Raw genomic sequence first — 25,496 nt, 5'->3', positions numbered from 1 at the left:
GGGACTTTTTCAGGTTTCCTGTACCCGAGACTGACATCCTACATTGATTGTATAAAATTCCTAGGCACTATCTTTTTGCATAATGCCTCTTTTCCATTCTCTTTATCATCTCCTCCTGGAACTCCAGTGAGATTTTTATTAGACTTTCTCATTCTGTTCACTATGTCTCTTAACTTCTCTTTGATCTACCTCTTTGTCTCTCTCTATTGCCTTCAACTTGATTTTTTCAGATCTCTCTTCAAGCTTACTGATTCTCTTTTCATCTGTTTCCAGTCTTCTCTTTATCATGTTTATTGAGATACTAATTTTAATTATTATGTAATTTTTTGTAATTTCTAAAAGTTTTACTTTGTTCTTGTTTTAATATACCTGGTCAATTAGAGAGTCACTTTTTAATATCATCAAATTTATAATTCCCTGCTTTATTTCTTTTAATGTATTTTTAAGTGCTATATAATATCGTTTTTCTGATATTTCCAATACATGAAATCTCTGAACACTTAATTTCTGTGTGTACACAGATGTTCATGTTTGCACAGTGGAGTTTTTCAAAGGTCATAGTACACTCATGACAGATGAAAGTAAAAAAGGCAAACAAAGTTTTAGTATTATTATGAAAATAATTTTGACCCGATAGATTGAGGGTCTCAGGGACCCTTGGGGATACTCAGATCACACTGAGAATCACCTCCCTAAAGCATCCATTGATTTAAATGAATTCTTTCTCTCCTATGCATTGAGAATTACCCTTGGGACTTGCCCTTGGCACTTTTAGGAAGATGCCAACGCTGGGAACATTGAGAAAATGAAAGCTGCAATCATTTTCTCTGGAACTCTGGTTGAGATAGACTGCAAGCAATTAAAAAATACATCATATAGCTATATAATATTTTTGATTCTTAACCAATGTGTTTTCCCCTTCTCCTCTTTAGAATTTCTATCACTACACAATCCTCCATTTGGACAGCTATATCATGAGGTTTTTGCTGCTACAATGAAGGTTTATTAAAGGAACATGAAAGCAAAATAGTGTACTTCTTGACTTTGGAGTTTCAAATGATTTGGAAGAAAAAATGAAAAGCCAGGCTATGTGGATCTAAGAATGGGAAGGGATGCAGAGAGCACGTGCAGGAGACAGGAGCTTGAACATCAGGGCATTGCTGGGAAGGAGACCTTGAGCCCTGAGCCACCACAGGACAAACACTGCAGAGGATATGGGAGGGGAGATACAAGCTGGAGAAATTCAAGAGGAAGAAGGTCTGTGACACATTCTACCCACTTTCTCAAGAGGCAGTCCAGGGAATGAGTGAGGCACTGGGTTCCCCCTCCACGTAGCGCTGAAAGTGAGAAGAAATGTGTATGTGGGTATCTAGGCAGAGAGCCTGAAACAGCCACATATGATCTCTGGACACCTGCATTCTGTTGTGGGGACAGAGAATGTATTCTGAGCAACTAAGAGCAGAGAGAGCTCTGCTCTTAAAGGGGTCCTGCAGTTAGAGAAAAGGGAGGCACCACTTCGATCTACTGACAACCAAATGCAAGATGGAGTTGGGGACATCATCTCAGTAGATGTCAATGAGGAAAAGGAATGATGCCAATGACCAGACCCCCCCCCCCGACCCGCACACACACACAGGACTTGACACCGAGTAAGCTTTCCAGAACTTTAAGAGGACTACAGAGACAAGAGAAGGGTAAACACTTAATTGACTGCAATTAAGTTTTGACATCCAGCAGAGTAAGAGTTCATAGTCGCATTTAATTTCAGTTTTAGAAGATGAAGAATGTTATTTTTCTTGTACAACTACAAACAGAAGTGTAACGATTGCTCGGATTCCAGGATTCCTTAGCTGGGTGACAGGTGGGAAGAGATGAAGAGGGGATGCAGGGAAGGGATCTGGGTACCGCTGCCTCGCTGCTTTCTTTCTATGGAGACCGCATCACAATGAGGCTCATCGTGGCTCCAGGAATGTTTACCGTCTGGTTCTGCTCAGCAAGGCTCTCAGTCAGAGAACATAACTGATGTGCACAAAGCCGGGCCTCTTGCCAGCTCATGGAGCAAGGGCCTCTAATTCGGAGAAAAAGGAACTGGGCCTCTGCCAGTCATGTACCTTTTATGCTTCATACGGGCATCAGTCAGACCCTGATTTCAGGCTGACAAACCAGGAAAAATAAAACCGTCAGAATGCAGGCAGGCTCTTGACGGGGACTGTTAGCTTGGTAATGGAAGGGAATGTTATTGCTCTAGGCATTTGCATAATATTTATTGATCAAGCCTCCTCAATGCTACTATTCTTCCTGAGAGGTTCTGGCAGTGCAGGTGGATGGTTTAGGCTCCCATCACAGCCTCTGCACACTCAAGCTGGGCCACAGTCACTGACGCAGCTCAAGAATGGGGCAGGGAGTCCCAGTGTGACCAAACAAGAGGCAGAGCCTCCATCAGTGTGAGACTGGAAGTCAAGGTAGCTGGGTTTTACTCATAGCTCTGCCACCACCTCGCTGTGTGACCTTGGGCAAGCTGCCAGCACATTCTGTTCCTCTCTGCATTCCACACCACCTGGAATCCCTCCATTAGGGAGTCCCTCCTGGGCCAAGGTTTGAAGCCCCCATTAAAACGAAAATGCTGTTGTGAGAATTAAGTGCCTTTAGCCATTAGCTCCCGAGAATTAGTTTGTCAGTTTGATTTGTTTACAGCTGAGAGCTCTTTGGCTTTGGTGGGCTGACATGGGGGTGGGAGCAGGTGGGAGAAGGCTAAGTGGAGCGTTGGGAATCTCCTGCCTGGGAGTGGGATGGATGACGCAGGGAAGGATCCTAGTGAGTCATTATAGAACCATAGATGCAGGTGCATCCCTCTCCCTGCAGTGCCTGAATTCTTGACAAGTGAACTGAGGATCTGCGGTTAATCATCTCCTCCTAAGGCAAGCTACTTGGAAGCTCCAAGATAATACAGAGAGAAGACCCTGAGCCCAGCCCTATATTAGCCTGAAGTCTAATGCTCCTCCCAGGTGACAGCCTCAAAGGGAAGGCGTGACAGGCACAGGCTGAAGTCAAGAGGGTGACCTTGAGTCTCCTCTTCTTCTGGATAAATCATGCCCTATCCCTTCCCTGCAGCCCTAACAACTCTGAGCCCCCTTTGTGGCTGATCCCGGCCTGATGTTTCTTCCAAAGCAACCTCCACCTTCGGTCTCAAGGAAACCTCTCAGAGGCAACGGCATTTACCTGCGGCAGAAAACTGCATGAAACATGGCAAAATGTCTTAAACTGCCTCTGGGTCCATCCATTTACCTCTCCCAAGGTCTCCATAAGCTGCTCAGAATCTCTTCATTCACCGCCTTCTAGCCTCTCTCTTCCCCCAAATTTCCTCCTGAACATTCCAAGGAAAAAGGGTAGAAAAGAAAGTGAGAAGGAAAGCTTACATTATTGAGAGTCTATTATGTTTCAAACACTTATACCATTTAATCTTTACGAAGTAAGTATACTTACTTCAGTTTTATAAGGTAGCCACTGAGACCCAAGATGTCTAAGTAAGTTGCCCGAGGTCACAGAGCAACTCAGTGGCCAACAATGGATTCAGATAGTGACTCTGTCACAGGTCAGGCCCAATTACAATCAAAATAATTCCTGTCCTCCTGAGAACCTGAGAGCCAAGCCGCAGCGACTCAAGGGTGGGGCGTTGAATAGGGCAGAAAGTGAGGAGGACACCAGCTGCTCATCACAGTTTGGCCCTGATTATAATAACTGCTCCAATTAAAGTTCAATTTTATCTCTTTAGAAGGTTTCCTTTATATTCCAAATCTGATGAGAAGTTCACATTCTAAAAATGCAAATCTGTTAGAATATTTAAAATTCAGGTCTTTGGTTACATCTTTTAAGAAGACTCTTCCTGTGTTTGCCCTTACTCTTGTGTCTATCTAATTTAATAACTAGAATTTTACTAGGTTTTTGGGGAAATGGGGGATAAAGAAGCCTAAGTTATGAGTCTTATCCATGAGTCTCTCACAATCTGGTTGGAAAGACTAGTAAATTTAATGACATAGACATATTAAATGGTGAGCCCTTCTCTCACTCTGGTCTAACAAAGCCCGGCTCATTCTTCAAGGTGCAGAGCTCAAGGGGTACCTCTGTGAAGCTTGCCTTGTACTCTTGGTTCCTACTGTAGCAGATTTAATCAATTACTGCATCTTTTATACCGATATCATGTAATACTCTTTGATATTTTACACGCCTCCCTTTGACACTGGAATGTGAGGACAGAAATAGAGTATTCTTTCTTGAATTCCCAGCATGGTATTTGAAGCTTAGTAGACAGAAATCAATAATTATAGACTGATGATTATGTAAATAAGTGCTAAATAAAGTGATGCAAATCAGAGACCTCCAGGGAAACCTGATGGAAACTTCATGGAGGGGGTAGAGCTTGCATTGAGTCTTAGAGGATGAATAACATTTGGGGTTGTTGATGCTGCCAAAAGTATCGGAGAAAGTTACCAGCTACAAGGGTAAGACAGAATAAAAGACCAGAAATACAAGAATATCTTCCCAGATGTTTCATGGTGGTCCTGGTTTCAAATATCTCACCCTATTGTCAGACATTGCCAGCTTCAGAATAAGGAACATTGTTTCACAGAGAAGAGGGTGTTATTCTGAATCACAACCTGAGCTGAATGTTAACCATGAACAGAAGGCCTGGGGAACAGGACTGCCCAATGGGATACCTAGAGTTTTAAACACGAAGAAAGCATAGGATGACTTTATCTGGGGCCCAGCCCAACACTAGGAAGAAGGCCCAGCCATCTTGAAGCACTTAAATTCCCTTTGACAGTTCAACGAACATTTGTGGAAACCTTGCCAGGTCCAAGGGGGTCACCCAGCATCAGGACCCCTTCTCATCTCCTCTGCTCTACCTGACCTTCTCCTAAGATCTACTATCCCCTTTGCAGCAGGTGGTTGACTGAACATAAGACTAGGTACATCAGAACTTGCTCTCAGACAGAGGATTTTCAGGGCAGTGAAGGATACTATAATGACGTATACTTGTTATTATACTTTGGCGCAAACCTCTAGGAGGTACAACACCAGGAGTGAACCCTCATATATGAGGACACTCTGTACTTCCATTCGATTTTGCTGTAACCCTAAAACCGCTCTAAAAAAATAAAGTCCTTATAAAATAAAACAAAAACTTGTTTTCAAGAAAGAAGAAGAATAACAATAATAATGCACATATTACAAACAGGCGGACACGTTCTTATACACTCAGTGACTGTCTCCGCATATTCAGTTTGATGGTAACAGTGGCTGCTTCTGAAGAGGGGACTGAGTGACTAGGAGTCAAGAGCAGGAGGAGGGTGCCTTTTTATTTTTAGGTTTTATTATTTTGTCAAAATACGCAGTCTAATCCTGTGCAAGCATTTACAAGAATCAGCTGATGAATTTTCACAAACTGAACACACCTGTGTAACCAGCACCCAAATCAAGAAACAGAGCATTACTAGCTGCCCCCCAAGCCTCCTCCCATCAGCTTCCCATCATCACCCCTCACCTGCACCCAGGGTAATCCCTGAGGCAAAGGTGAGATTTCTCCTGATTCTGTACCTTATCTAGATGGAATCTAGGTGTGTGCTTTGCTGTCTGGCTTCTTTTGCTCAGCATTTGTCCAAGAGATTCGTCATCATTGTTGCCTGTAGTTATAGACCATTCACTCTGTTGAACGGCATTCCATTGTATAATTATACCACAGTCGATTTCTCTGTTCTACTAGTGATGGGCATTTGGGTAATTTCCAGTTTAGAGCTATTATGACTATTACTGCCTTGAACATCTCAGACTCATTCTTTGCTGAGACATTTATTTTTATTATTTGTACTATTTGAATTTTGTATTGTGTGTTTGCATTACTTTTTTTAAAAAAACACAGAAAACATGTTTTAAAAACACCTTCTAGGGCTTCCCTGGTGGCGCAGTGGTTGAGAGTCCGCCTGCCGATGCAGGGGATACGGGTTCGTGCCCTGGTCCGGGAGGATCCCACATGCCGCGGAGCGGCTGGGCCAGTAAGCCACGGCCGCTGAGCCTGTGCGTCCAGAGCCTGTGCTCCACAACGGGAGAGGCCACAACAGTGAGAGGCCCGCGTACCGCAAAAAAAAAAACCAACCAACCAAACAAACAAACAAAAAAAACACCTTCTAGGGCATTTTAACTTGAATCACAGACTTCACTCCTTCCCTGCTGACAAGTAAGCAGAAAAATTAATAACAATAGCTAATATTTATTGAATGCTTACTGAACCAACTCTTTGCAAAACAACAAAAAACCTTTTTATCTTCTCATTTAATCCTCCAAATTATCTGAGCTATAGATACTCTTTCTTTTTTTCAGTACGTGGGCCTCTCACTGTTGCGGCCTCTCCCGTTGCGGAGCACAGGCTCCGGACGCGCAGGTTCAGCAGCCATGGCTCACGGGCCCAGCCACTCCGCGGCATGTGGGATCTTCCCGGACCGGGGCACGAACCCGTGTCCCCTGCATTGGCAGGAGGACTCTCCACCACTGCACCACCAGGGACGCCCTATAGATACTCTTATCACTCTCATTTTTGACCTATGGAAACTGAGACTGAGGGAGTTTAAATAACTTGCCCAGAGTCGTAGTTAGCAAGCAGAGTTCAAACACAGGCCCTGACTCTTGTACTTTAACCTCTGGTGTGCAGTCTCCATTAGACAGGGCTGGGCATCCAGGGAGCCGGTCAGAAGTGATGAGGAGGAGCTGAAATACAGCAGCTCCAAATGCCCGCTCAGCCCAGCCCAGCAGCATGGATTGTTCTTTTCCCCATTCACGTCCTAGTTAATCAGATCCTTTTGAACATGAAAGAGAGTGAGATTGGATTTTGGCTAAGGTGATACCTCAGCCACCTCAGTAAGGTGATACATCTGATACCTTCAAACCTCTCCAATGTAAGCCAGCAGGAAGCACTTCAGTGCAACCTGCATGGCAATTTAATAATTCCCCAAGAATGTCAGAAGATTTGTAAAGTCACAAGCAATCTGGATCCACCAGCACTTGGGCATAATGAAAAGAGCAGGAGTCAGCCAGCTTTTTCTGTTAAGGGCCAGATATTAAACATTTTAGGCTTTGGGGGGTCATATGGTCTCTGTCTCAACCAACCACCTCTGCCTTTGTAGCATGAAAGCAGTCATGGACAACATGTGACTGAATGGGCATGGCTGTGTTCCAATAGAACTTTAGCTGTGGATACTGAAATTTGAATTTCATATAATTTTCATGTGCCACAAAAATTTTTTCTTCTCTTGATTTTTTCAAAAATTAAAACATTTTTAAAGATTCTTCATCTGAGATAGATATAAGTCTTTATATTTTATCTTTTTTATTAGAGAATCCTTGATATGAAATTACTGAGCAGAAAAAAATGTTTTCAAAATTCTTGAAAACAAAAAAGATTCTTAGTCTGACAGCTGTACAAAAACAGGCGGCAGAGTCTAGAAATCTGGGTTTGAAGCCTGGCTCTACCATTTATTATTTCTGTGGCTTTCAAAACATTACTTAAATTCTCCTAGCTTCCTCCTCTCTGGGGAAATGAGAAGAGCAGGAACCATGCATTCAGGTCCTCCTTTGTGGTTAGCACTGAGACGTGCTTTACTTAATTTAATCCTCATAATGACCACAAGAAGCAGAAATTATATTACTGCCTTTCTTTGGACAGTTACGGTGTTTGTTAGAAAGAGATTATGTACATAATTTTGTCTGCCCTGGCCTTCATTGTTTATTGAGGTTCATCCTCATCATATGCAGAAGTCTCTATGTTGGTTCAATGATAGTGTTCCTGCTTCTTCTAAGATTCTGTGATTTTTTTTTTTTTTGAGTATCTGTAGTTGTACTGCACTTTAGAGTGAATCGTTTCATCTGATTAGAATTATTCTATTCAATTAGAAGTACGTAAAAGTCCAATTTATACTCCAAATTTCACTGAACCAAAGTTGAATGCACACTCTGAGTGGTCACTAATTCTATTTATGTGCAAAGTAGAGTTTGGCTCAGATACATTCATACAAAACACTGCATTAAATAAGAGAATGTCTGTGAGTTGCCTAGCACAATGCCTGGCACAAGGATAGGCTGCCAATATTTGTCCCCATCCTGCTTAAAGACAAGGATCAGAATCAGAGAGCTATTTCTTGGGAAAGGCATCACCTGGAAAGTTGAGGCCAAGGCACTTCTTTACTTCCAGGCTCATCTTGTACTCTTCCCAACCCCAGGCCTGAAATCAACCAACTCCAAGGAGCCACGTAGACCAGGATATATTTGAGTGAAAGGGCTACAGGAACTGTGAATGTTCTAGGGACATCAGCTTATATTCTCAATCTAAGCCCAAATACCCTTTCATACTTCAGTGATTCTCAACTAGAAGCAGTCCTTGGGCATTTAGAAATGGTGGGGCATTTGGAGTTATCACAGAGTCCAGGGATGCGAAATTTCCTGTAATGCACAGAGCCGTCTAGCCTAACAAAGCATGGCTCCACAAACAGCATCCCTGCTAACAAATAGCTATCCAATCCCTGAGCCACTCATCACAGCTCGTCTATCTTGACTTCTGTTCCCTCAAGTATTGGCTTGGTTCTACTCCCCTTGTCAGGCACTCAGTTAACTTAATCACCACCCTCTTCTTAGTGGATGCCAAATGTATTAAATTAACTACCGTGACTTACAGCAGATAAAACAGCCAGTCTTTACTGTTGATCTAGTTTAATCAGAGCCTCAACCACTTATTTATTAATTATTTTCAGAAAACTATCTTCCAGAAATTGGTTACCTTACAATGAAGCCCCTTTCATTTCCAGTCCATGCAGCACTCCGTCTAGTCATTCAGCCCTATTCATTGCATCACCCCCAATCAGAGGTACTCAGGGTTTACACCAAGCGTTTTACCAAGCAGTTTACATGCATTATCTCATTTAACCTTCACAATAGCCCTATAAATCATGTACTCTTATTATCATATTTTTACAAAGAACCTGATGTTCAGCGTGGTTAGTGACATGCCTAAGATGGCACAGCTATTACGGGGCAGAACCTGCATTCAAATCCCTACAGTCAGGCTCCAGGACCCGTGCTGCATCCACTGCCTATAACACGTAAGACATGCCCAATAAAATGAGAAATACAAAATAAAATATGAGCGTCATGGAAAATATTAAACTCTACAGAGACAACAAAATCAAAAACAAATTTAAGCTTTGAGGTACTACAAAGTTACTGCGACTGAGCATATTTCATTCTGTGCTTCCTAGTAGCCAAAACTAAGGGTAAAAACTTCTCAGATATGATTCCTTCCAGCCTTGAGGGAAATGCACCATAAGATGTTTCCTGAGCATGAACACTGATTCTGTGGAGCTTATATACAGGACTTGGATAAGACTTCAGTAGAATGTTCTCAACAACATCTTTACAGTAAGTGAATCAGTGATTCTCACAGACCTTCAATAGGATCTGAAAGCATGAAGCCTGTTGGAGGACAGAGGGAATGAAAAGTGCCCAATGAACTGAGAAGGCATCTTTTTTTTTTTTTTTTTTTTTTTGCGGTACGAGGGCCTCTCACTGTTGTGGCCTCTCCCATTGCAGAGCACAGGCTCTGGACGCGCAGGCTCAGTGGCCATGGCTCACGGGTCCAGCGGCTCCGCGGCACATCGGATCTTCCCGGACCGGGGCACGAACCCGTGTCCCCTGCATCGGCAGGCGGACTCGCCACCACTGCGCCACCAGGGAAGCCCCCTGAGAAGGCATCTTGTAGACCAAAAAAACGAGGCAGGAAGCTCCATATACACAATGGATCCGTTAATTATAGGGTAACTTACTCACAGGATGGGATCAGGTTCAGGCAGACAACGATCCAGAAGCATTCGCAGCTGTAGTCCACACTGACGAGGGGCCCCTGAGACAATTTTATAGTTAATCTAGGGTATGGGGGTAGGTGCTTGGAAACAGGACATGCATTCCTAACTTAAGATTTATGGATGGGTAACTAGTCTCATGGATGGGTAACTAGTCTTATGGGCGTCAGGAATATATCAGCGAAGGTTTTCATTGTTTGGGGATTAACAGAGCATAGAGGCTACCTGGTACTCTATGATTATTAAACAATATATATTAACTACAAAGCCTTTGATGACAGAGAAGTGCACAGTACAGTCCTGGGTAGGGTCAGTGAAATAGGATATTTGCTAAGATCTTAGATTATGCAAAAGGGCAGCCATAAAGACCATCCCAAGACAATGAATGATCTTGTGTCCCTTCCTGCCTTACTTCCTGTTACAAGTTGGATTCTTTGGGAAACAGATGTTAGAATAGAATTAGGCATGCAAAGGTTTTGGGGGAAGTAACACCTATGAAAAGAAAAGGAAAGAAAAAGGAATGGTCAGGAGGACCCATCAAAGCATGATGGCAACCTACCAGATTCTGCCAGCTCATTAAAGGATTCCCATGTTGCATAGAAATGACTAGACCCTTCTACCTGCACCTCAGGCACTGGCAGAGCTTGGATTAAGAATAACATGATCTCAAGCTGAGGCAAACCCTGAGAATCTAACAGCTGGAGGATGCCAGTGAACCACACTCCTTGCAGCTCAACAGCAATTTCTTTCCTGAAGCGGGATCTGAGTAGTGTATCTCCGTGTCTGCCTCATGTCCCTATGTACAAATTTATACCTGGTTTCAGCAGGATGAGATGAGAACCAAATATTTCTTGTTACTATTGACCACTTCCGTTCCAACCTGTTACAACTCAGCTGTCCTTGGGCAAGAGTGCAAAGGGAAAAAAAAAGACATTCAAAGAACTGTCTCTTGGATAACTGCAAATGGAACTCCCCACCCCTACACTTAGATTTCTAAACATCCCAGGTCATTGATGTCAATTCTTCTTACTAGGAAAACACAATCTCATTAAAAGAGGAAACAAGTTGTCCATTTCTTATATTTATACTGAGTCAACTTGAGTCCCATGTTGTGCAATGATGACTGAGTACAACCCTGCCTCAAGAAATTTCCCCTTAAAGTGGAGTGAAGAGGAGAAATAGCAGTGACTCAGTGCCTTATCTTCCCTCATTTCAAGCAAACATTTTCTCTTGCTGAATCTGATGTTTGCACGTACCAGTGTAAGACTTCTTCACCACTCAGCAATGATCAGTGACCCAGGCTGGCTAGTTGGCCTCATTCAATGAGATTCTTGGCTTTTGAACACAACAGAAGCAAAGGGAATAGGTTTTAGGAGGACTTGGGTTTCTTTAATTAGACACATGATTTTTATTTGTTTGGTGGACCAATGGAGAAAGGAAGACATTAGTGGCATTTTATGACTTGTTAAGACTAATTGAAAAATCTCAGGAACAAAGCTTTCTGTGAAGAGAGTGCTCTAATGAGAATGGATGTGATGATTATTTACCTAACTGAGCAGTAATGACCGAGGTACAGGCCACTTTCCCGGGATTAATAAAGAGCTGGGGAGTGACAGTTTAGGCCATTAAGCTCAGCTAGTACTTAATCTTGGCGGAAGGGCACAGTGCCAGAATCATATTAGTTCTGTAAAATGAGCCCAAAGCTTAGAGACACAAGAACTTACTTTTTTGAGAAATAATTTTAATTGGCAGTTAAGCACCTGACATCAGTTTGGGCAATGCAAGTTCTATCATTAAAAATCTTTCACATAATGTCTTGAAATCTTGTTTCATTTAGAGTGTTATCAAGCATATGGTTGTTAAAAAAGAAAAGTGGGAGAGAGTGGGATCCTTAGTAATATCAAAAATAGTTTCTTGTACAACTGCAAGCAAACTATTATCACCTCCTCTGCTTTAAAAACAAAACAAACAACACTAAAGACATTGAATTGAGCTAGAAGCATCAAACCCTGGAGATTCACAGTTGAAACTGTTACCCAGAGTGGCCCTACAGTAAAACCAGAGCACCTCTCATCCGTAACCCATAGTTGGAGCTAAAAGGATCTTACATTATCAGACATGTTGATGTTATAAATATTGTGTTTGTATTCAATAGCCCCTTATCCAGTGCAACAAATGTTCATGTACTACTCACTTACCAAGAAAAAGAGTTACTCAGCTTGCTAGGTGTTCATTGTTCCTATAGTTCTGCTCTGCATGGGAAAGTTCAAACATCAACTCAGAGCAAGTAGAAATCTAAGAAGTGGAGCCTCAACTTGCTCTGTATGCAGAGTGAATCCTACCCTGGTGGCCTTGCATTTTCAAGACGTTTGCAAATCTGTTTTATAAGCCAACGTTTCCTTCTTTATCTAGCAAGCACTGAGTATCTTGCAAGACACCATAAAAAGGGATGAGACTATAAACATGAGTAAGGCACAGCCACTGTGCTCTTGCAACCTAGCAGAGATCTTAGGATCGAGAGAGCTCTTTTAGAAATCTGCTGAGGGATCAAAATTTCCAATCATGTTCTTCCTTCCAGCATCTGGATTCTGTAATCATTATCTTAATCTACATTGAAGGAGATCGTTAATGTGGCTCAGTCTGCTCTGTGGCACCACCTCTGCTGCAGCCAGCCAATCAAGCAACAGCAGTAATAATGTAGTCATTCACTGAGTGGAAAGTTACCAAGCTCTTACCGCTAAATAAGACAATGTTAGGGTCCGGAGACGTGAAGGTGAATAAAAGAATCTCTATCCTCCCACGGTATAGCGGAATTAGAAAGAAAATTTTAACATGTTAATGTGTTACAGGTACTTCGATAGTAGGGTAGGGAGAAGCCCAGAAGAGGGAATCAGCCAATCTCAGTAGTCTTCAGGAAGAAGAGAAGAAAAGGCATCATAAAGGAGGTAACATTGAACTAAACCTAAAAAAAGTTAGGAGATGTCCTTCAGGTAGAGGTGCACAAAGAACCTCCTAAGTCAAGGGACCAACATAAAGAAAGGGGCTGGCAGAGGGAACAGCTGGGGATAGTCAAGGCAGTAAGGGCTTCTCAGTGGAAGCTCTCTCAGCTACATCTTAAGCGCCTCACTGGATTAACTAACACTTCCACTCTTTCTGCAAACTAGCAGAAAACACCCTGACTAACTAGCATCCATGACAAGATGGATGGACCCTAATGAGCCCGTCCATATCTGCTTCCACCTCTTGGGTTATCTGAGTCACAGATGTTTGTTTCTAGTCAGTTTATGCCAGTTGTACTCATTACTGAAATTATATAATGAATGTAAACAACATCGAAGAGTTATTGTTTCTGTGAAAATTAAGTTGGCTACTTTGAAAAGACTTGACTTTTTTATTTTTACTGAGTCACTAAAAGAAGTTGCAATAGAATTAAGCCCAGAGAATGGAACTATAAAAGAATGAAGGAGGATTATTAAAAATCCCTACAATGAAATTCTGTCTCAAATTGCTTTGCTGATATCTCAAGTTCTCATTCTAATCTAAAGAAACCAGAACTGGCAATCATAAAAAATGCATTAGGCACACAAAAAAAGATGAGGCATAAAATCAAATAAAAGTCTTGGCCCTAGGTTAAAGAAAGACAAATAAATGTCCGTGAATGTTTTATGTTAAGATATTTTAAGATGAGTTTGTGGGTGCGCTTCCTTTCTTTAACCAATGTTTTGACCAACTAACTGGATGTCACTATTAATGTGCTGGTTGAAAGGGTTTCTCTTGAAGTATGAATTTAGGATAGGATGAGAAAAGATCACACTGAAGAGAAAGGCAGGAAGGATCCCAAAGTCACAACAAGGCATTTGGAGTTTATTCTGTAGACCAGGGGTTGGCAAACTACAGCCCACAGGCCAATTTCAGCCCAAAGCCCATGTTTATAAATAAAGTTTTATTGGGACACAGCCATGCCCATTCAGTTAGAGGAGTGCCCATGGCTGCTTCCACACTGCAATGGCAGAATTGAGGCGTTGTTATAGAGACGGCGTGCAGGTATACAGGAAGGTTTAGGCCATGCCTGCAGGATAGGCATGAAATGCTGCCCTCCTGCCAGTCACTTCTCTCAATAAAAACCGTAGGCCACCGTGGGACCAAATTCTATTGCCCCCAAAGCACAGAGAAGGGCACAGAAACATTAAAAACCCTCAGTCTTTGGGATGGAGGTATAAAGCAGCTGGTCCAGGATACTATACCAATGCCATTAGAAGTCTCCTACCACTAGAGGAAGAGATTGAAACTCTCTCCCACACACGACCCACCACAGATACAAGGCAGGAGTTTGATTGCCATGGGAGGGAGGAATTGGAACACTGAAAATGTCCCAGCCCCAAGGCCCAGGTGCACAGGTCTATGTGAGACTGAGGCTGAGCCAGGACAAAACAGAGCATTACAACCACCAGCTTAGCAAGCATTGCATGGTAAATCGTAACAGTGCTACAGGAATAGAGATGCATCTGAAAGCTGAGAGTGCAGCATTAAAACTCTCCAGTACCCCAGCTCCCACCATAACAGAGCATCCAAAGAGGAATTTGAAGCCTGTACAGGGTGAGGATGACCATAGCAACAATGTCATTAACCATTAGGGAAATGCACATTGAAGTCATAATGAGCGGCCACTGCATACATTGTCAAATGACTGAAAGAAAACATACAGACAATACCAAGTGCTGATAAGGATGCAGAAGCACTGAATCATACTTTTTTGGTGAGCATCACTGTGGTGCAGCAACTCCGTAAAGCTGTTGAGCAGTTTCTCATGAAAAGCCATGCTTACCCTATGGCCCAACAGTCTACTCCTGAGCTTTTACCCTGAGGACATGAAAACTTACGTTCACACAAAATCTTAGGAAGCCTGGAAGCAACCCAGAGTGAGCTTATCCTCCTGTATTTGCAGGAGGCGCCATCATCTACCAGGGCCGCGTAAGCCAGGACCTTAACATTGGGTTGGCCCGAAAGTTTGTTTGGCTTCTTCCGTAAGATGTCACAAAAAACCTGAACGAAATTTTTGGCCAACTCAATACGTTGTCAACTTCTCCCTCTACCTCACCTTTAAAACATCTAATAGTCACCAAATCCTTCTTATTTTACCTTATAAAATATATGTCAATTTTGCATCTTTCTCTATATTTTTACTCCAATTTGATATATACTAGGTACCAGCGATCTCTTTCTTTTTCTTTTTCTTTAACATCTTTATTGGAGTATAATTGCTTTACAATGGTGTGTTAGTTTCTGCTTTATAACAAAGTGAATCAGTTATACATATAAATATATCCCCATATCTCTTCTCTCTTGGGTCACCCTCACTCCCACCCTCCCTATCCCACCTCTCTAGGTGGTCACAAAACACAGAGCTGATCGCCCTGTGCTCTGTGGTTGCTTCCCACTAGCTATCTATTTTATATTTGGTAATGTATATATGACCATGCCACTCTCTCACTTTGTCCCAGCTTACCCCTGCCCCTCCCCATTACCTCAAGTCCATTCTCTAGTAGGTCTGCGTCTTTATTTCCATCTTGCCCCTAGGTTCTTCATGACCTTTTTTTTTTTCTTAGATTCCATATAAATATATTAGCATACGGTATTTGTTTTTCTATTTCTGACTTTCTTCACTCTGTATGACAGACTCTAGGTCCATCCACCTCACTACAAATAACTCAATTTCATTCTTTTTATGGCTGAGTAATATTCCATTGTATATATGTGCCACATCTTCTTTATCCATTCATCTGTTGATGGACACTTAGGTTGCTTCCATGCCCTGGCTATTGTAAATACTGCTGCAATGAACATTGAGGTACATGACTCTTTGTGAATTATGGTTTTCTCAGGGTATATGCCCAGTAGTGGGATTGCTGGGTCGTATGGTAGTTCTATTTTTAGTTTTTTAAGGAACCTCCATACTGTTCTCCAAAGTGGCTGTATCAATTTACATTCGCACCAACAGTGCAAGAGGGTTCCTTTTTCTCCACACCCTCTCCAACGTTTATTGTTTGTAGATTTCTTGATGACGGCCATTCTGACCAGTGTGAGGTGATACCTCATTATAGTTTTGATTTGCATTTCTCTAATGATTAATGATGTTGAGCATTCTTTCATGTGTCTGTTGGCAATCTGTACACCTTCTTTGGAGAAATGTCTATTTAGGTCTTCTGCCCATTTTTGGATTGGGTTGTTTGTTTTTTTGATATTGAGCTGCATGTGCTGCTTATAAATTTTGGAGATTAATCCTTTGTCAGTTGCTTCATTTGCAAATATTTTCTCCCATTCTGAGGGTTGTCTTTTGGTCCTGTTTATGGTTTCCTTTGCTGTGCAAAAGCTTTTAAGTTTCATTAGGTCCCATTTGTTTATTTTTATTTCCATTTCTCTAGGAGGTGGGTCAAAAAGGATCTTGCTGTGATTTATGTCATGGAGTGTTCTGCTATGTTTTCCTCTAAGAGTTTAATAGTGTCTGGCCTTACATTTAGGTTTTTAATCCATTATGAGTTTATTTTTGTGTATGGTGTTAGGGAGTGTTCTAATTTCATTCTTTTACATGTAGCTGTCCAGTTTTCCCAGCACCACTTATTGAAGAATCTGTCTTTTCTCCACTGTATATTCTTGCCTCCTTTATCAAGAAAAGGTGACCATATGTGCGTGGGTCTATCTCTGGGCTTTCTATCCTGTTCCATTGATCTATATTTCTGTTTGGTTTTTTTTTGGCGGTACACAGGCCTCTCACTGTCGCGGCCTCTCCCGTTGCGGAGCACAGGCTCCGGACGTGCAGGCTCAGTGGCCATGGCCCAGCTGCTCCGCGGCATGTGGGATCTTCCCAAACCGGGGCACGAACCCATGTCCCCTGCATCAGCAGGTGGACTCTCAACCACTGCGCCACCAGGGAAGCCCTCTATTTCTGTTTTTGTGCCAGTACCATACTGTCTTGATTACTGTAGCTTTGTAGTATAGTCTGAAGTCAGCAAGCCTGATTCCTCCAGCTCTGTTTTTCTTTCTCAAGATTGCTTTGGCTATTCGGGGTCTTTTGTGTTTCCATACAAATTGTGAGATTTATTTTCTAGTTCTGTGAAAAATGCCAGTGATAGTTTGATAGGGAGTACATCGAATCTGTAGACTGCTTTGGGTAGTATAGTCATTTTCACAATGTTGACTCTTCCAATCCATGAACATGGTATATCTCTCCATCTATTTGTATCATCTTTAATTTCTTTCACCAGTGTCTTATAATTTTCTGCATACAGGTCTTTTGTCTCCTTAGGTAGGTTTGTTCCTAGATATTTTATTCTTTTTGTTGCAATGGTAAATGGGAGCGTTTTCTTAATTCCACTTTCAGATTTTTAACCATTAGTGTATAGGAATGCCAGAGATTTCTGTGTATTCATTTTGTATCCTGCTACTTTACCAAATCCATTGATTAGCTCCACTAGTTTTCTGGTAGCATCTTTAGGATTCTCTATGTATAGTATCACGTCATCTGCAAACACTGACAGCTTTACTTCTTCTTTTCCGATTTGGATTCCTTTTATTTCTTTTTCTTCTCTGATTGCTGTGGCTAAAACTTCCAAAACTATGTTGAATAAGAGTGGTGAGAGTGGGCAACCTTGTCTTGTTCATGATCTTAGTGGAAATGGTTTCAGTTTTTCACCATTGAGGACGATGTTGGCTGTGGGTTTGTCATATGTGGCCTTTAATATGTTGAGGTAAGTTCCCTGTATGCCTACTTTCTGGAGGGTTTTTATCATAAATGGGTGTTGAATTTTATTGAAAGCTTTCTCTGCATCTATTGAGATGATCATATGGTTTTTCTCCTTCAATCTGTTAATATGGTGTATCACATTGATTGATTTTCGTATATTGAAGAATCCTTGCATTCCTGGGATAAACCCCACTTGATCATGGTGTATGATCCTTTTAATGTGCTGTTGGATTCTGTTTGCCTGTATTTTGTTGAGGAGTTTTGCATCTATGTTCATCAGTGATATTGGCCTGTAGTTTTCTTTCTTTGTGACATCTTTGCCTGGTTTTGGTATCAGGGTGACGGTGGCCTCATAGAATGAGTTTGGGAGTGTCCTTCCTCTGCTATATTTTGGAAGAGTTTGAGAAGGATAGGTGTTAGCTCTTCTCTAAATGTTTCATAGAATTCGCCTGTGAAGCCATCTGGTCCTGGGCTTTTGTTTGTTGGAAGATTTTTAATCACAGTCTCAATTTCAGTGCTTGTGATTGGTCTGTTCATATTTTCTCTTTCTTCCTGGTTCAGTCTCAGAAGGCTGTGCATTTCTAAGAATTTGTCCATTTCTTCCAGGTTGTCCATTTCATTGGCATATAGTTGCTTGTAGCAATCTCTCATGATCCTTTGTATTTCTGCAGTGTCAGTTGTTACTTCTCCTTTTCCATTTCTAAATCTATTGATCTGCGTCTTCTCCCTTTTTTTTTTTTTGATGAGTCTGGCTAATGGTTTATCAATTTTGTTTATCTTCTCAAAGAACCAGCTTTTAGTTTTATTGATCTTTGCTATAGCTTCCTTCATTTCTTTTTCATTTATTTCTGATCTGATCCATATGATTTCTTTCCTTCTGCTAACTTTGGGTTTTTTTTGTTCTTCTTTCTCTGATTGCTTTAGGTTAAGGTTAGGTTGTTTATTTGAGATGTTTCTTGTTTCTTAAGATAGGATTGTATTGCTATAAACTGCCCTCTTAGAACTGCTTTTGCTGCATCCTATAGGTTTTGGGTCATCGTGTTTTCATTGTCATGATCTCTTTCTTGAACTTCTGCACAGTTCCCTAACAAATCTAAATGGTAATTCCAGTACTGGAACTACCAAACTGATCTCCCCCTCCCTCCCTGCCACAACCACTACAGTAACTAAAGAAATCTATTTAAAACATGTCTGAGTACATAAACATTTAATTGTTCCCTCAGTATATGAAAAAACAAAAGCTCCTTTAATTGGCACATAAGACCCTTCCCTGGATTCTTGTCTCTCCATGCCCATTTCTTGCAACTTTCAAGCACCTATTTTATGCTTCAACAAATTGTTGTTGTTTCATATGCACAAGCCATTTAATTTCTCATCTCACTTTGTCTCACCTCCATAACTTTGTTCATGCTGTCATCTGTGCCAGAATCAATGTCCTTCCCTCCCTTTCCCCTGACCTATCCTTACTGACCCTTCAGGGTTCAGCTCAGGTGTCATCTCATTTTGACTTCTCCCCACTCCAACCATATTCAGGCTCGGACTGGGAACCCTCAAGAACCTGTCAAAGGAACACTAAAGCGTGCCGGGAGATGGTTTTGGCTTTTCTGAGTGTAACAGTTTCCTAGAATCGTTCACAGAAGAAATTTTAAAAAGCAAGAGTAATACATGGAAGTAATTAAGCCTTTAAAGTGTACACTTTGTTCCTAAGGTCCTGTTAATTACCATTTAGGAAAGGCTTATTTGCATTGTCCTCAATTACTTAGGCAACTAAATAGCTTTTACTGATCAGATTGAGCAGCATTTGCTTAATAACAAATAACAAATGCAGTGGCACAGTCTATTGATAGTCTCCTCCCAGAGATGGGCTTATTTAAGCTTGAGCTCCAAGGGGAAAGTTTTTTTACTGGAGTGCATTATAATTGTTCATAGAACACTTAGATCTAGAGAAACATAAGCTTGTTTTTTTTTTCTCATTATTTTTAAATTAAGGAATAAGTAAACCAAAAGAGCATATCCAAGTAATTCCAATGTCCATTCCACTCATACAATGAGTCCACATCTGCCATGAAAAGCTCTGTAAAATTCCTATTTGATCAAATCACAAGCCCACATCTCTGAAGACCCTGCTCTCATCTGACCTTCTCAGTTAGAACTTCTCTGACTATCCAGAACTGCCGTGAGATTTCTCTCCTCCAATATTTCTGACAATTTTCTGGTAGTTCCCATGTGCTTGCCAATGCTTCTAATTGTTGTTACTTATAGAGAAACAAAAAGGAAGAGACAGGCAGGACACTGGTGTTCAATATAAAAATGCCAGCTGGGGACTTGGCAAGAGGCAGGCAACACCAGATCGTGGAAGGCTTTGATGCTAAACTAGGGGCTCAGACTTCACCCTATTAATGGTGAAGATCCAGAAAGAGAAGATTTACCCTCCTGCCTCTCAGGTCCTGGACAAAGTGTTATAACTCATCTCCCAAGAAAGTGACCCTAAGTCAGTGAATCAGTCTTAAGTTCCAGTCCTATTCATCAATCAGCAGAGAATCCCTGAAGCACTGTGTTGAGAAAGATTCTGGACCACATAATCAATTAAAGATATTTGTCATGGGGATGGGGGGAGAAGGAACTTCTAGACATACAGCATATTTTACCATAGCTTCTGGAGACATCCGTACAACTTATATAGTCTGTAACTTTAGAAATGAGCACAAAATCTCTAACCTTGGTCTCATATTTTGGCCTCAATTCCTCTGTAGTTTAACCAACTAAGTCAATGAAATTGATAAATCATGCACTTGACTTTTTCCAAAGGTGGATTTGAAAGGAGAAAGAAGAAGAAAGCAGAGGAAACTGGGGAAAGGGGCCATACCTGGATGTAGGGAGGTAACGAGAGGTCCAAGTTGTAAAATGATGGGTGCAGAAAGGGAAATTTTGAGGGGCTTCATGAGAATAAATATTTTCCTTTTCTCAGTTTTGCACTTTATTGATCCTCACACAGTCCTTGTTTTAGTACAGGTCTAAAACTCCTTTAAAACTTTAAAACTCGTCTTTAAAACTCCTCTCCTCTGACTTAAAAGGTCAACTCTGTGATTAATATAATTCCTCTTTAGTCATTTCAAAACTCCTTCCTAAGTAGGTACATCTGAGTGGCGAGAGGCTCTAGTAATAAAGTCAAGTAACTCCTGCCTTGTCTTACATTCCCTTAACGGCCACCTAACAAATCAGAAAAAAAAAAAAAAAATCTCCCCAGGAATTCATTTCTACTGTAGCATAGCTGCAAATTTGAAAGAGGCTGAAATCAACCACTTGTGTGTTTTTGTTAGACTCTTTCACAGGACTGGTTAACATCTTGACAGATATCATTGGGAGATTCACTGGAGACTTCATGGCACCTGATCTGGTTTGCCGAGTAGTCCGCTATTTGCAGGTATGTAGCACCTTCCAAATGTGATGAGACAAACTGACACCAAAATTAGCTCTTGGATTCTTCATAAGGAAGATAATATAAAACCCTGCACTCTGATGCAACAAACTGCTCACTTCTTCCTAGTTGAAAGGAGAAGCAAAATTTCTAAGATTTCTTTCATGGTTTTTTTTTTTTTTTGGTTGTTAAAAATAATGCCTATATAAAGAAAATACAAATAAGAAACAATAAGAACATAAACATTCATATTTCAAGCATTAGGTAAAATTTCTGGGTTACTATTCCTTTTGACGTATTCTGGCTGTCTTAGTCCATTCAGGCTGCTATAACAAAAATACCACAGAGTAGGTGGCTTATAAAAAATAAACATTTATCTCTCACAGTTCTGGCAGCTGGAAATCCAAGATCAGTGTGCCAGCATGGTCAGGTGAGGGCCGCCTTCCAGACTGCAGACTTCTCATTATTTCCTCATACACTATGACCAAGTGGGGTTTATTCCAGGTATGCAAGGCCAGTTCAACATTCAAAATTCAATTGATGTAATTCATAACAACAAAAGGTAAGAAAAGATTATATGATCATATCAATAGATACAGAAAAAGCATTTGACAAAATCCAATACCCCCTCATGATAAAAACTCTCAGAAAACTATGCATAGAGAAAAGCTTCCTCAACTTGATAATAAACATTTACAAAAAACCTACAACTAACCTCATACTTAATGGTGAGAAACTAGAAGCTTTCCTCTTAAGATTGGAAACAAGGCAAGGATGTCTCCTCTCAACACTCTTATCCAGCATCATACTGGAAGTTCCAACTAATTCCAAAGAACTAGAAAAAGAAATAAAAGGTACATAGATTGGGAAAGATGAAATAAAAACATCTTTGTTCACAGATGAGAAGTTTGTCTATGTAGACAATTAAGTGAAAAATAGCAAGGTTGCAGAATACAAGGTTAATATACAGAAGCCAGTTGTTTTTTCATATACCAGCAATAAACAATTTGAAGTTAAAGTTAAAAACACAGTACCATTTATGTTAGCACCAGATATATGAAATATTTAGGTATAAATCTAACAAAATATATGCAAGATCAATATGAAGAAAACTGGGAAAACTCTGTTTAAAAAAAATCAAACAATATCTTAAAATGTATAGATATTCCATGTTCATAGATAGGAAGGCTCACTATTGTTAAGATATTAATTCTTCCCAATGTGATTTATAAATTCAATGCAATCCCAATCAAAATCCCACCAAGTTATTTTAAAGATATGGACAAATGCTGAAGTTTAAGGCAAAAGACACAGAATAGCAGATACAATATTGAAAAAGAAGAACATGGTTGGAAGATTGACACTATCTGATTTCAAGAATTACTATAAAGCTACAGAAATCAAGACAGCATGATATTGGAAAAGAATCAACAAACAGATCAACAGAACAGAATAGATGGCCCAGAAACAGATACACACAAAAAGTCTAACTGATCTTTGACAAAGGAGCAAAGACAATTCAATGGAGAAAGGATAGCCTGTTTAAGAAATGCTGCTGGAGTCATTGGACATCCACTTGCAAAAATAAATAAATAAGAATCCAACCAACTTTACACATTTCACAAAAACTCACTAAATATGGATCACAGACTGGAATGAAATATGCAGTACTATAAAACTACTAGAAAATAACATAGGAGAAAATCTAGGGGACTTTGGGTCTTTCAATGATTTTTTTAGATACAACATCAAAAGCACAATCCATAAAAGAAAAAATTGAAAGTTGGGGTTTTATGAAAATTTAAAATTTATTCTCTGCAAAAGACACTGTCAAAAGACTGGAGAAACAAGGCACAGATGGGAAAAAATATGCAAAACATACATTTGATAAAGAATTTATATCCAAAATATACAACAAAATCCTAAAACTCAACAATAAGAAAACAAACAACCCTCTTCAAAATGGGCAAAAGAACTGAACAGACACTTCACCAAAGAAGATACACACATAACAAACAAGCATATGAAAAGAAGTTCAACATTACATGGCATTAGGGAATTACAAAGAAAAACAACAATGAGATTACCACTACACACATATTAGAATGGCTAAAAAATTTTTTTTAATTGAAAATATGAAATGGTACTGAGAATGTGTAGCTACAGGAGGTCTCATTCATTTCTTGTGGGAATGCAGAATGGTACACTTTAGAAGACAGTTTCATAGTTTCTTATAAAATTTAACATACTCTTACCATACGATCTAGCAATTGTGCTCCTAGGTATTTACCTAATTGAGTTGACAACTTATATCCACACGAAAGCCTGCACAAGAATGTTTATAGCAGTTTTATTCATAATTGCCAGAATCTAAAAGTAAGATACCCCTCAAAAGCTGAATGGATAAATAAGCCAAAATGAGCTATCAAGCCATGAAAAGTCATGGAGGAATCTTAAACGCACATTGCTAGGTGAAAGAAGCGAGTCTAAAAAGGCTACTTTTGTATGATTATAACTACATGACATTGGAAAAGGAAAAACCATGGAGACAGTAAAAAGATCAGTGGTTGCCAGGGATTTGGAGGGATTGAATAGATAAAGCACAAGGGATTTTTAGGACAGTGAAACTCTTCTGCATGATACTGTAATAATGGATAAATGACATTATGCATTTGTCAAAACCCATGGAACTGTACAACACAAAGAGCGAATCTCAATATAAACCTTGGACTTTAGGTTAATAATAATGTATCAATATTGGATCATCAATTTTAAAAAATTGACCATACTAACGTAAGATGTTAATAAGAGGAGAAAGTGTGGGGAAGGGGGGCTAATATGGAAACTCTCTGTCTTATCTGCTCAATTTTTTCTGTAAAAGTAAAATTGTTCTAAAAAATAAAGTATATTGACTTTTTTTAAAAGTCGGTTCAGAGATTCTACTTTAAATGAATCCAATCTGGCATTTTTCTAAATAAAAATTTTTAAGTTTTCTGCATTTAAGTCTCACTTTTCTGCAAGAATTTTTTTGTTTTTTTGGTTTCATATTTCCTAGGTCATTTTTGTCAGAATTGAGGGTGGGGTAGTGAGAATTTAGACATATGTCCTCAAGCTGCCATCTGTTCTACAAATGGTATCCCATATGTTGTTGACATGTAGAATTTTCATTGTTGACATTTATGAATTGACTATAATTATACTTTAATTTCCTTCTTGACTCAAGTTAATTATAAGGGTGTTTACATTTCCAAGTGGTATTTTAAAAAAAAGAAGATACTAATTTCAGCTTTTACTGCTTGTTGTTTTAGATATGTGAATTGTATAAATTCCACTTTTTGGAATCTATTGAGGGTTTTTCTTCTTGGTAGTTTAGTTTATGACTAATTTTTGAAATATTGCCTAGATATTTTACAATAATGTGTATTATTCTTACAGTTTGTTTAATTATTTCTACCTATGTACTATTGTGTTTTTGTCCTCTGTAGAACTTTGAACATCTTAGTTATATATTTAGTGTTATGTTACTTGTTACATTTAGGTTTATTAATATTCTATTGCCATTGTGTCTTGTATCTATTATCACTATAAATAATCCCTTTATTCCATGTAGTGCTTTTTGCTTTGAATTTAATTTGTCTAACAGTAGTACTGTAATGAATGCCTTCTTTTAGTTTTCAGTTGCTCAGTATACGTTTGGTCATCACTCTATTTTTTTTTAACATCTTTATTGAGGTATAATTGCTTTACATTGTTGTGTTAGTTGCTGCTGTATAACAAAGTGAATCAGCTATACATATACATATATCCCCATATTCCCTCCCTCTTGCATCTCCCTCCCACCCTGCCTAGATGTTTGAAGACTCCTGAAGTTAAATACTCTTTTTGACTGTGTCTCAAAGTAGATCTCTTTTTATTGACTTTGCCTGCTCCTCTGGGCACTCTACTGTGACCTTTCCTCCTGCTTCAGATTCTGAACTTGTGTGAGCCATCTCACTCAACACAGCCGCGGATGCCGTCATTCTTATGACCGTCTCATCACAACATTCTACCCGATGGGGTTCTGCCCTTGGGAGCTCTCCTTCCCATCCTTCTCTGATGCCATCTCTTCAACTGAGTGTGGCCAGCCTTAACAATTCTGAATTCATGGATCCCACGTAAAAATCCCAGTTTTCTCTAAGGAGACAGTCATCTTAATTTTGTTGTTGTAAAATTTGGCCATCATTTCTCTCTCTGACCGTTCATCACCTTTTTAGCAAGACTGGCATTTCTTCTTATATCCCTCAGGGGAGCCTTCAATCTCTGATCAGTCTTCAGAACGCCCTCCCTATGGCACCTTCTACAACACTGATGCTGGGATGCATTTGTGGTAGTGTTACAGAGATAAAAATAATAAAGAACAACGATGTAGTTGATCGTTGTTTGTCTGAGCCAGGGAATG

General features: G+C 40.1%; 1 protein-coding gene across 1 annotated transcript in view; it reads left to right on the top strand.

The window, feature by feature from the left end:
- The window catches only part of NPSR1 (neuropeptide S receptor 1), a 145,196-nt gene that overhangs the window by 93,487 nt on the left and 26,213 nt on the right, over nt 1-25,496 (top strand). Inside the window, 2 exon segments of the mRNA XM_060156171.1 lie at nt 20,961-21,064; nt 25,312-25,424. Coding sequence (XP_060012154.1) covers nt 20,961-21,064; nt 25,312-25,424 — 217 coding nt within the window.

Source organism: Lagenorhynchus albirostris, chromosome 8 (genome assembly GCF_949774975.1).
Source record: "Lagenorhynchus albirostris chromosome 8, mLagAlb1.1, whole genome shotgun sequence".
In the NCBI taxonomy this organism is placed as follows: Eukaryota; Metazoa; Chordata; class Mammalia; order Artiodactyla; family Delphinidae; genus Lagenorhynchus; species Lagenorhynchus albirostris.
The sequence above is the reverse complement of the archived record's forward strand: the minus strand, read 5'-3'. Positions and strand labels throughout refer to the sequence as shown.